General features: G+C 43.8%; 1 protein-coding gene across 2 annotated transcripts in view; it reads right to left on the bottom strand.

Annotated features, from left to right (window-relative positions):
- CD4 (CD4 molecule) overlaps positions 1-13,645 on the bottom strand; it is a 105,782-nt gene that overhangs the window by 39,843 nt on the left and 52,294 nt on the right. For both annotated transcript variants that reach the window (XM_086932917.1, XM_086932918.1), the window contains one exon: positions 3,504-3,656. In XM_086932917.1, the coding sequence (XP_086789043.1) occupies positions 3,504-3,656 (153 nt within the window). The remainder of the gene's footprint in view (positions 1-3,503; positions 3,657-13,645) is intronic.

Here is a 13,645-nt window from a genome sequence, read left to right as displayed (position 1 = left end):
ATGTAACCTGAACGTGATTCATGAAATGTCTTAATGAAATGCTTACCTGAAATGCTGATGAATTAATAATGCAACGCTCTATTTGAAAGCCTATATAAAAGATCTTGATTCTTTCAAATACAACTACTGGTGTGGTCTCCATTATTGCGCCACTGTGTGTTTCATTGGATGTGTGTTCCAAGTAGCTGCTTTACACGCAAGCCCCTGGCCGCCTTCCTGCTCGTGCCATGCTACTCCCTTAAGAGCTGGTGACCCCAGGTCTTACAAAATGCATTTTTTGTTTTGCTAATAACTTTGGCGGTGTTTGACAAATTTTCACGAAAATGTAATAACTAGTTTGCCAGTCACTTCAGCGACTGCCTGGAAAGTTTTGGGATGATCCGTCTAGTGGGGTCTGAGAAAAAGGAGGGTCCCAAAACACATTTTCCCCATGCAATCACCCCTAGGGATTTTAGACATGACTACATTCCAAACTGCCGAACGGAAATACACCACAATTTGGCAGAAAGCTAGATCTTGATCCAGAAAGTGTGCTTTTTGTAATTTGGTGTAAATCTGTCCAGTAGATTTGGAGTAAAAAGATTTATGTATCTCTAGACACGCGGATTCCAAGCGGTTTTGACTCAGACCCAACCACGTGCAAGCAGCATTGCCGTGATTGGCTCTCCAAAACCTTAGAAGAAAGTTGCAGCCACCCTTGTGTGCATTGGGAAATGGTTCCCAAGGGGTCGAATTAAATGTAGAAGTGATTTAAGGGGTCAGGGTAGAGGTACTCCTACCCCGGGGACTGATGGAGGGACCCCTCATAGGCAAGAAATTGTCCCAAACCTTTTTTTGTGTGTACGTATCCGCGGATCCTTCTGGATCCTCCTGGATCCTCCAGATCTGGGTGGATTTGGGTGGATCAGTGGAGCCAGACTCCAATTATCCACTCACACACCCACTCACACAAACACTTAAACACCCACACAACCACTCACACATCCACTCACAACCCCATAGTCTCTCACACACCCACTTACAGACCCACAAACCACTCACACAACCACTCACAGAACCACACAGGCGCTCACACACCCACTCACAAAACCACTCACACATCCACAGTCACTCACACACCTACTTACACACCCGCACAGCCAAACACCTCCTCACATACCCAAACAGCTGCTCACACACACACATATAGCCACTCACACACCTACACAGTCACTCACACAGACACACACAAACAGGCTGTGATACACTTATAGAAATTGCAATTGCATATGTTTGTATTAAATGTGTTGTTGTTTTAGTATTGAATGAGCGCATCATAACAGGCAGACACTTTATGTGTCCAAGGATTCGCAATTGCATTTATAGAAAGACTACATGTTACCTTACCTTAATTTAAATGTTAGAGTTTAAAATTATATAATAAGAATGAATGTGTAACTAAAATGTATTTATGAATTTGTGAAAATATATATTGATAAATTGAACTTGTGTCAATTCGTAGTACAATTTGTATTAAAAAATGGTTAAATGCAGCATTGTGATTGGTCTGAGCGCTGTGGTTCGGCGCTCAGCTGTTAGACTCAGCCCTTGAAAAGAGAAGTAAAAAGTTCTGAACTGTAAGTTCCCTCTTGATATAACTGCTATTTTTAGAACAGTATGTGTGGTTTTACATGAATTTGCATGAATACTAAAGCAAAACATGTTTGTAATAAAGAAGTAATCATTATTCCCAATCTCACTGAATTGCACATAAATGTCGCGAATTTTTCTTGCTACAGATGATCGTCCTTCCAATTGTACCAAATCCAGACATTAATACTCTCACAGGCAAAGGTTTCACGTCATTATTACCAGTTAAATAAATGCAATCAATAAATGAACCCTGAACAGGTAACCTCTCCAATGTTTTTGTCAATGTACTGCACCAGCGTGGTGCATGTTTAGCATATTTTCTTCGGCATGAGCAAGAAACACATTTATTTTTTGTTGAAATCTGCAAGTTATGTAGAAAAGTTTGGAAAATATGGCAAGTATGGTAAATTCCTAAATATGTAGGAAAATGTGCAACCACACAACCACATTTTTCCAGTGGAGCTGGAAATGTGATGTGTCCTGCTGCCTACTGTCCTGTGGTCTGTTTCTTGTGATGCCACTCAAATAGAATGCCCCAACAGGTCTGACTTGTGAATAAAAGTCTCTTTTATGTCCCTGGTGGGTTTAAACATTCAATAATTCAACATACATGTATTCTGTCAGACATATGTGCACTCATGACTCCATTTATCCATCCACTGAGTAATTTTTGCTTTCACCCCTGACACACTGCAATGAAACACACGAAACCTCCACAACATATACAGATGCATTAAAGAATACAAGTAGAAAAAATAAAGAAATTGACATTGTGTAATCAACATCAAAACATTTACCTAACTGCAGTAATCTGTGAGATGTTATGTAACAAAATACCTTTCTATAGGCAATAACAGAGTAATAACAATCCACACTTAAATGCTTATTGACTTTAGAATATGCTTTCCACATTAACTATGTCAGATCTACTTCCTTTATCATGGCATTTCATAATAAACAAATCAGACCTACAGCCATGATCATTGGCTGGCGATTATAACCAACTCAGTCCTGTTGTGTCAAGTATAAGCTTTGCTACAGTCAAAAAGTGCAATACAAGCAGTCCTTTTAGTGGAAGCAGACAATGATGTTCCAATCAAATCCTGTACTCAGGGAAACCAACAGGTGGATGGAGCCTAGGCCCCACCCTCAATTGTACTCCGAAAGCTCTTCTTTGTTAATCACATAAGGTCAGTGACAGCTGCACTGTCAGCTAGACCTAAAAAGCTGTGTATATTAGTGTTGCACCTGGCAACCCATACTCCTCTCTAACACAAAAAATGAAGGAAGTGAGACGGTGCAGTGACCGCTCCCATCTGAGCTGCTGTCAGAGAAAACAGACACCCTAAATGATCTAGTTATGTAAAACACTTTAACAGCATTACAGTGCCATCTGTGTGACCTCAAAAGTTCGACTCAGGCAGCCATACAGCTGATGCTCAGACAGCTGGATAAATAAACAAAATAATCATTGCTGTGTGGAGGGGAAGCACTTTTTTTCTGTGGAAGCACAAAACTTCTGCCCAATCAAAATTTACTGGTGGCTACCAGCATGTAGGCGGAGCCCCACTCTGGGTAACTCCGGAGTGCTTTTTTTAGGTTAATTATATTACATCTAGCAAATACTGAGCTGTCCAGCCAGACCTAAAAACGATACAATACTAAAACATAATGAGATCTGGAGGACTAGACACAATGTTCCACATGAAGCTAGTAAAACTGGAAGCATTACTCCAGAAAGACATGTGTAGACAGCCCTGCAATTTCCACACCATTTAAATGCTCATAACCCAAGTAAAGCTTGATCAACAGTTACCCCAAAAAAGAAGCACTAGAACCCCTTTAAGCAACGCTTAACTGACAGAGTGTACCTCTTAAAACAGGCTTGTTTATGTTTTGCAACTGGAGAATGATGCTGTTTTCCTTCTCCCATTTCAGGCTCTCGATCGCAGAATTTGCTTCACATTTCAACGTGACCTCAGAGGCGACCCTAGCGAACGTCACCATCACTTCCTGGTTCAGACCTGAAATTGACAAAATATGCCCATGTGGAGGTGAGACACAATATCTTTACACACCATGTGAAGGCAGTGCATGCCAACATTTCGAGCTAGGAGCCCATAACTGAACCAAACAACCTTGTTCGTGGGAACCTTTAACAGATGGGCTCCTCCATGGATTATGTCGATAAATCAGTACAAACCTACATGTTAAACCAATGTGTATACCATCACATCTGATACCAGAACGAGTTCCTTTTGAGGTTGAGCATTCAAGACCTCTTGTATACTTTTGTATACTTCTTTGTGGGCTTACAGCCCAACCACTAGTTTTCATTTGTTTGTTTGTGTCCTTTAAAAATTCTAACTTTCTAGTGGTCAATCCTTCTCTTTGTCCCTTCTTTTTATCTTTCTGATTCCTCCCACAGAGCAGGGACAAAGTACTTTATCATTATGCTTTGGTTTTTTATCTGTTGTTTAGAGGACTATTTTTTATTTCTTTCCTGCTCATGTTACAATGTGGGTGAGTGTTCAACTTCGGCGCCCGTATTTCATTGCATCTTTTCTTCCTGCTCCCTCCGTCAACCAACTAACTTGTTAGCAGCATTCCCTATTGTCGTTTTTCAAACCCTGGCTTTATCTCACTTTTAAAACCCCCAGCTTTCTCTAGCTTTTAAAACCTCCGGCTTTATCTGGCTGGGCTTCATTTCGCTCCCTCACCCACCCCGTCCTTCTTCATCGGAGCTGCTGATGGGAGGGTTGGTCCCTGCAGGATGTTTGAACACAACAAATCCCGCCCGAAGATGGGTCATAAGATCTTTATAGAAAACTGTGCCGAAGGGAAGAACGCTCAAGTGGAAAGAATGTTCTCGTCACTGACGTACGCAGACTGGGCCAGAAAGCTCTGTCCGGTGTCCTTCACCAAGAGGGACATCTTGAAGTGAGGAAAATACTACTGCTCGTGCAAACAAGTATGAAGAAACCCCCTCAAATTATTGTTCAATGTATTTAATTAAATACTTTTGACAATGTTTGATGCCCTTCATATTTTTTACAAACATACGATTTTCAGCTTCGATCACATTCTAAATTAGAATTATCTCAAGTTTTTTTTCATAATTCATATATTCTTGCTATTGAAATGCATTTTTTTAAATAGTAGATTTATATGTCTTCCTTTAAAAAGGCTAGATTTAAGATGGTCCCTTTGTTTCAGTGATTCCTAACAGTCTTGGGTGTGGGGGGTGTTACCACTTACCATTCTCTTGCTCCACCCACTTTGCGTTTAAGATTACAAACTTGCCCTTCAGAGGCGGGCTTTACTTTATGCCGTAGGGGCTAGGAGCACCTGGTGGCCATTTTGGAGGTGCATTGTCTACCGTTTCTGACAAACCTTTTGAAAGGGCCCCCCAAAGTGTCTTTAGTGAAAACAAATCATAAATGTCCGTGATTGGGTAACCTTTAGTGTGGCATGTAGTAGAAAGTATTGTTAAATATTTTGTAAGGCCGGATGAACATGTTAGGGTTTTTCAAAAGAATAGCTAATAAGCTCTCTAGTAAAATAGCCCTTGCCAAAGGTGAGGATCCGTGTCCTAAAAATTGCAAAAATAGTTTTGAAATAGTTGTATGAAATGAAATAGCAGAAGAAGTACTAAGGGGCTGCTCTTTGTGTAGCCACGCCCCTGTTCTTTTTAGGCTGATTCGTGCGTACCACACAAAAAACAGTACATTTAGTTTTTTCTATAGGACACACCAGTTATGTCACACGATTTCACGTTCAAATTTAAGCACTAAGAGATTTCGTGACTTGCTCAAAATCACAAGATGTTGAGCGGACCCTGAGATTTGAACCTGAATACTCAGCTCCAAAGTCAGCAGTGTTGGATGCCGCATCCTCACAATATCAGCAACCAAGTAAGCACTGAATGTGGGAAAGCTGTAAGGGGGTGCAGGAAGTAGAGACAAACATAAAAGGATCACACACACAGAAAAACATGGGTGAATCTTACACTTGGCAGCCTCCTAGAAGGACCAGTTACTTGCGAAGGTATTAATGAGTTGTCATTCATGTAGTGTTTTTAGGTCGAGCCTGGACAGCGCTTGCACTGTCTCTTCTCAATCTGTTGTATTCCACCACATTTATTGCCGGTGTGTGGACGTGGTTGACCAGAGGTCAGTTTAATGTTGCAGAACAGTGTGCTAGAACAATCTTAAAAGTGAATACATCTGCGGAACGGTGGAGCCCCAGACCTACCCGAGCTGCCTACGATTATCCAATGAAGGGTTCACCTACCTTGGACTATATATCACCACTGAGGTAGTAACCAACTTAGAACACAATATCAGGCGAATCCTTTTGAAATTTCAAGAAGATGTCAAGAGGTGACGATCATGCGGAGCGCCGCCGTGTACAAGATGATCACACTCCCTCAGTTGCTTTACATTTTGCAAAACACCTACTGCAAAGTGCCAGAGACCATGTTTACAACCCTCAACAACTAACTATGCTTCTATAGCACGGGCCCATCCACAAATAGCGCTGCAAACATTGCAGTGAAACACTTACAATGGGGGTCTGGCCTTACCAGATATCAGGGTCTACTACTGAACGGCCCATCTCATTGTAATCAATTAATGGAACCACGATCCGAGAGACCACCCCACTTACAGGTTGGAAAGATTGCAGTTCCAAGAACGCACACAATTACATTATATATATGGAGGTAAAGGCAGTAGCCGGCTTCTACCAACTTCCCAAAGTGGGCTCGAAGCGTGAAAAAGTGCTGAGAAGCAAATGAAATGGGATATGAAACCAACAAGGGAGACCCCTTTATGGGAAGGAACAAGACTAAATGAGATTGGAAAATTGAGAGGCTTTAAACAGTGGAATCTAATAGGGATCTCCAAAATAGGGGTTGTACTAGAGAAAGGAACATAGGCCCCATTAACCTTGCTTTAAGACACATATCAGCCTCACGACACGCAATCCTCTGCCTATCTCAGACTGAAACATGCCTGGCAAGCAGAGGGATTAGACACGGAGGCACTGCCGGAATATGCCCCATTAGAAGGCAAACTCTTGCAGGAAGGGATTCCGACTCAAGCCCTCTCGTTGACTTATAAAACACTAATTAACAATATGCCTGACAAACCAGGCCCACTTAGAGCTAAACGTAAACTCACAACTGGCCCAATGGAGGACATTGACTGGGAGGTCGCCCTTATGCACCCACGTGAAGTGGCATTTAAACTATGAATACGGCTCTTTAAAATCCTGCACATGACTTACTTTGACAGAGCAAGGCTACACACTATGGGGAGAGCAGACAGCCCGGATTGCCTCAGATGCCACACATTAATACACACCCTTTGGGAGTGCAGCAGGATTCAAACATACTGGAGTAAGATAGTGAAGGAACTAAAGAATATACTGGCAGCCCAACTTGAGTTGGAAGCTAGGTCGCTCATACTGGGAATCCCCACAGATGTGGACTTGCCAAGTCATAAACTCATGTTGGCTAACTTGGTGCTGTTAGTAGCTAAGAGGGACACAGCTCGATACTTGGGTGCCCACCAATTCCCAACACTAAAAGAATGGAGAACATGTTTAGATCTCTATATGGTTGTGGAGAAAGTGACCGATGAGGCAAGAGGTTGTCTCCGAAAATCTTGAAAGATATGGGCGCCATGGATAAAATATAATGGCTTGGAACTTGGTGAGGAGGGGGAGGGATTGGACTTGCCACTGGGGAGATCGGGGAAAGAGCCCTTCTGATGTACGACCCACAGCAGGCACAGGCTGCATAAGCCTAAAATACTGTCAAAGTATCTTCAACTAGGGGAAAATGGAAATATTGCTACAGGGATCTCATGGATAGATGTTTCTTGTCTGCACTTCAATCTGTGCAGGATAGCACATCTATGTTCTTCGGAGTGAAGTGTTGGTAAGCACTACATCATCAAAACCAACCTGGAGACGCGGACTGTACATCCTTACAGATCTGGCGCATTTATATTCTCTTCATGTCAGAAAGAATAATGTAAATGTAAATGTATAGGCATTTATATAGCGCACTACTTACCCGTAGGGTCCCAAGGCGCTTCGACCGCTGCGAAACCCTTCCTGGCTTCCCTGAGAGATGGTCCCTTAATGGGTATCTCCAGGGTGAGACCAGGCATCCCCGGCGGTCTGGTGGGGCCGTTAGTGAAGATGAGGCAAGCTAATGCCCAGAGTTGCCGAGTGTGATCGCTGATCAGAGTGGGCACCGAGGCGAGAGAATTATCGAGTCCACTGACCCTGGTCCAGAAACCTGTCGCGTGGGGAATCGAACCCTGGTCCCGGGCCGTCCTCTGCTCTCGGGTCTGCCGCCTCTAACCAGTGAGCCACACTACTTCACTATAATAGAGAGTGCAGCCCCGGTAATGCGTGTTTCCCATAGATGACACTTTCGTGCACTCCTAGTGCTATTTGGGAACAGGCATCTGGTTATCAGTCTGACCCGCTGGACACGTTTATACTTTGATTGCTACAATGCCTTCCACTCTGATAGTAGCTGTGGTTTATGATGCATTTTTTGTGACCTGTATGTGGTGCTCATGGCTGAGTCTGACTGCCCCTGTCTTTCTCTACAACTGAGTTTATAAACTGTCTCTCCACATCTAATCTATATACAATATTAATAACAAGCACTATCAAAGCCAATTGGTCTGGCGTGGTCCACCAGCATTTCTGCTTTACCTTTGCTCGTTTTTTCTTTTTTGCCATGATTTTTGCAAATTGTTATTGTTAGGGATACTGCCGGGCCCTCATCACTCTCAAAAAATATATTGTCTAAAAGCAAAAAGGCATGTTTTTGGATTCAAAAAGCACACCATCAGTATTTACCAATACGTACCATGTGTGGTAGGGGCATGCATGCTAAATGCTGGTGGTAAAGGCATTGCGTGGTAAAGGCACCATTGTAAAGGTTGTTTCCCCCCACACATAATGCTGCCAACTTGTGAATGATTCGACCCCAGAATCAAGGGCTTCTAAAAGACCCTGACTTGTCTCACAATGTGAGTGGGGTAGAGCTCCATGTCTTTTAGAATGTAAAATGAAAAACATGCAATTGTTTATTGGCAAAATAATGTAACTGATTCTTGGCTGAGCATGATTGAACTAACTCAGTTCAAGTTTAAAGATCCCTCGAGAAAACAAATCAGTCATGGTGCCGTCAGCGGATTTGGTGCAATGGTTAAGTCGTGAACTCAGCCATTACTAAGAAAGCATTTTTTAAGAGTATTCAAAAATATTCAGTGTGGAGTTTATTTGACCAAGCACTTGAGCCGTACACCTTGGCACCCATTGGCCACCAATACCTCAGTTCTTTTATTCAAGTACTGGGCCAAACATTTCTTTGCACAGCTTGTGGGTGACAATGGTGACCGTTTTAAAGTTTTCTTGTTTTTTTTCTCTGACATCTCACTTCTCACTCTTATAAAGATGCTTTAACTCATAGACCGATCAGAACCAGTCCCCAAGTTCTTTGTGTGCAGGAATGTCCCAGATGTGCAGAACTCGAATCTCGAGGCACGCCATGTCAGTTGTGAATAGCACATCCGTGCTTTGCATTCTGGTACTTGCAGTCCTGGGTCAGCCACTCACAACTGGCAAGGGACCATCTGGCTGGTCCCTGCCAATGCAAACTTTGTTTTTCAATAAAAGGGATTTGGAAACTAGTAGGTTTTGTTTTCTTCATTTAAGGTACCCTGACTGATACATGCACTCAACGTAGAAATCCGTATTCAACCGTCAGGTCATAAAAGTGCAGAAATAGGGGCCGACTCAGCCTTCCGTCCCTCTGAGGAGAAATTACTTCTTCTAATCATTTTATAATTCCTGCTTCAAGGATCAACTGGGATTTGTGGGTCAGCTTTCATTAAGAAATGCCAGGGGACTCACCTCTAATAAAATTGTGCACTAGGTGTACGCCAATTGGAAATGTGAAAATGACGAACGCAATAACTGTTAGATACATTTCAAGATGTGAATATTTTTATATATGTGGATTTGAAGTCCCAAATAGCCTTTCAGAATTCAGGATATTCAATCGCAATTTAAGGCAATTGAAGTGGTCATTCAGAATTCAAACATTTGGCTTAGGCTCTGCCGATTTAAATCACACCAAAACAATACATTGGCAGCAAAATCAAACAGATTATGACGATTGTCTACAGCCACACAAATGGAGACAGAGCTTTGTGAAGCAAACTGCAGGGTATAATGATGTCCATGGTTGACAATAAGCCTACACACCCGCAACCCCTTTAGGAGATTAGATTGAACCATTTGCCCCAAATCTTCTGGAAAAGTTCAAGACAGCCCTAGGCTTCAAAGAGGGATTCCTCTTGAGTCCCACACCAGTCAACCCCACGATTCCATTTCCTTATACTAGGAGACTTGGCCTGAGACCAGAGTGCCGTAATATCTCGTTTTGCCAATGCCACTGCCGTTCCAAGGAAGCGCTTATCTGCTTGGGAACCATCTAGGCCATTGAACACACCCAAAAGAAAGTGCGACGGGTCATGTGGGACCGTCCACTCCAGGGTCAATGTAAGTTCCAGCTCCACCCCCGCCCAGAAGGCTGCCAGGGTAGGACACTGCCAAACCATGTGGTAGAAGTCTGCAGGGGCGTGATCGCATCGCGTGCAGTTTGGGGAGGGCCGCAATCGGGCGCTGTAAAGACGCGCAGGAGTGAGGTAGGCCATGTGTAAGTAATAAAGTTGAACTAACCGCAGCTTGAAGGAGGTCGTCAGTGTTTTGGGGGCCATGAGGGCATCCCTCCAGTCCGCATCATCTAGGGGGCCCAGCCACCCCTCCCAGCGGGCAAGCAGCGAGTCTAAGGATGCGGGCCATTATTCCCTAAGGAGCGGTAGATCCGTGACATCCCCCCTCTACCCAGATTCCCCATCATCACCTGGGCCTCTAGAGGACTGAACTCCGGGAAGGAGGTGGGAGATGGAATGTGCACGCAAAGGGCATGTCTAAGTTGTAAATATTTATAAAATTGAGAGGGGTGGAGGGAATAGCGCTGCTGCAAGTCCGCAAAGGTTCTGATGTGGGCCCCCACCCAGACATCCCCAAGAAGTGAGATCCCGATGCTGTCCCATCAGTGAAAGTCTGGAAGAGACAAGGCCTCTCGCAGCCACGCCCCACACCACAGGGGCGTCTGTCTGGTGAGTTTCCGCTCCCATTTCGTGTGGCGCAACGCCGTGCGCCAAGCCAAGAGAACTGTCCTGGTGATGGGGGGGAAATGCTGAGATATGGGGGCTCGATACAAATAGGCCTTGAGTTGCGGGAAGTCCATTCAACGAAGTTCCACCCGGTATGCCAGGTCGGACCAGCCGCACGCGAACCAATCATGTACCACGATGAGCCTAGTGGCTAGATAGTAGTAGAGATGGAGGTTGGTGACCCCCAGGCCCTCGTCATAGGGTGGTATACGGCAATGCGCCAGGAACATTCGCGGTCTCCCGCCTCCCCAGAGAAACCGGGTAAGGATACCATCAATTTCACTGAACCAGCTCCCCGGAAAATAAAAGGCGGCATTTTGTAAAATGTACAAAAAACAGGGAGGAACCATCATTTTAAAAAGGGCACTCTGCCAAGGGGGTTGAGAGGGAGGGGCTGCCACCCCCAAAGGTCCGCTTTTGTCTTGTTGACCAGGGGCATAATATTCAGGGCCCATTCGAGTTCCGGGAGTATGGGGGTCCAAACACCCAGGTATTTGAAGGACACCCTGCACAGGGGAATATTCGTCTGCCAGTCGAAGTGGTCCGCTGGAATTTACACGTTTGGATCACATATTCGAATTGTCGATTGGAACGGCAACATTTGGAGTTTGACATTTCTAGTGGCCAGTTGGCATGCATATGTTCAGGTTTAGATGTTTTACTTATTTTTTTATTTCTTGTTTATACAGTGTCCTCAACAGCAGAAGTGACCTAGAGCATTTTACACAAGCACCTATTACATTACACAAGGTCAGATCGTGCTTATCTTTTGCATGTATTTATTTATTTACTTATGCTGGAAAGTGACTGTAAATCTTGTTTCTTTTTGCTTGAGCATTCCACAGAGTGCTTATATTTTTGTTTTCACCTGCTTCAACCTCCATCGCCTCACTCCCACCTGCCCAATCAACCCCAGCCAAATCGCCCTCACAATGCCGCAAACTTAATGTACAAAAATATATATATATATACAAACTGCAGTTGCTAAACACATACACTACTGCAGTCCAAAGACAAAAAATCACAACTCCCTCTCGTAAAGGCGAGACCTACTGGCTTTGCCAATGCTTGCATAAGGATGCCATGCACATTGTATTAGCTGACATACTCCCTTTGCTGCAACATTATTTTGCTTGTAAAAACAATGTTTGTTTTAAATGCTGCCAAAGTCAATACGTGGTTGTTTTTTATTCATTTATTTGACGACATTTATTACAGAGTGTTCTTAAACTTGGCTGAACCATCAGGTGCCATCAACTGATCTACATGCAAGCCCTGAGTGTGATTAGTGTATCATACTGTAAAGTGAAACTAAAAGTAGATTTTTTTTTGTTAATGGGGTAAAAAGAAGCTAGTGGGGGCACATGAAGAACACCAGCAGAGAGGCTGGATGCAGATAACGGAGTACAGCAAAGACAATATGGTGGAAGGAGCCCAACAAAAGCGGTCGTCTTACTAGAATGGGGGTGCGGAGCTCCATGAAGCACACTAAGTAAGGGGTGTGAACTGCGAATGAAAGACGCAAACACCAAATAGCACTGAATGACCCATGGCTCTATAGTGAGCTACTGAGGGTCCCTTCACAAGGCAATATAAGAGGCCTCTTTTGCACATAAGTGGCAATTAACTTTTGACCCGGCTGAATGAATGGAACCTCAGCAAAAGTTAAAACGCTGCTGTGGCATTAGCAGTAAAAACTCATGATAAGATGCATGATAATACTATACCTACCCCACATCTATCAGAAAGAGGGCCTAATGAGGGACTGGTTTGCCATATCAGGTTTCGGACTGCTAAATGGTAGGGCCAGATAACGTGTACCAGTTTAGAATGGTAATTCCACAGCGGACACCTGGAGGCCGGCTACCAAGAACTAACAAAGGTCCTGAGTTAAGCCTAATATCTTGAACTGTGGGTACCCCAAAGACAGAACTCAAAGAGACTTCAACTTCATCTTATCACTGAGTATGGATTAAAGGCAAGTCCCCCCCCAAAAAAAAAATCATAAAAAATGTAGTTTACTTTACTTTATCTGCGAGGGGACCATGAGCTTCCTTAATGTAACTACCTGTCGCCATTTGAACTCCAAGAAGCAATGCCCAACATAATTTTCTCAAATAATACTTGTTGGGTTGTATGCCATGTTGCACAAATGCCTGGGTTACACTTATTGTCTCTCTTCACACATAATCATCCCCGAGGACATAAAATATCCTGACCGTCTCTGCATCTGTCCAGCCCATTACAGCAACGCAGGCCATACTCTGGAGTGAGTGTGAAATGAGAGATGGGATGATGGCTTTAGCAGGAGTGTAGCATAAGCCACCGCAGCTCGTGTGGTGTTTTGGGGCACACACCATGTGTCAAAGAAGGGACTCTTCAGCTGTGAGGTCACACTGTCAGTGACTGCCAAATACAAACTGAATCAAAATGAGATTGCAGCACCAGCTCAGCCGAGAGAAGAAAGTGAAGTGCTGAGGATTACACCCAGGCCTCAAAGGCAGACAGGACCCCGTCTGCAATGACTTGCCAAGCTGACCAGGTTGCAGATTTAGCAACACACAAGGCAGTAAGACTATAGCATTTGTTATGAACCTGGCAATGGGTTTGCAATGTGAGCTCCTTCCTTTCACCTCATGGGTAAAGGTCACAGGGTTCTGCTGACTCCATCCATTCAGTAAATCACAAATCCAGGATTCTTACAACACATCAATCTAATTAGATGATTCCTATTTGAT

This window comes from Lissotriton vulgaris, chromosome 7 (genome assembly GCF_964263255.1).
Source record: "Lissotriton vulgaris chromosome 7, aLisVul1.2, whole genome shotgun sequence".
Classification (NCBI taxonomy): domain Eukaryota; kingdom Metazoa; phylum Chordata; class Amphibia; order Caudata; family Salamandridae; genus Lissotriton; species Lissotriton vulgaris.
This window is presented reverse-complemented; position numbering and strand designations above follow the sequence as displayed.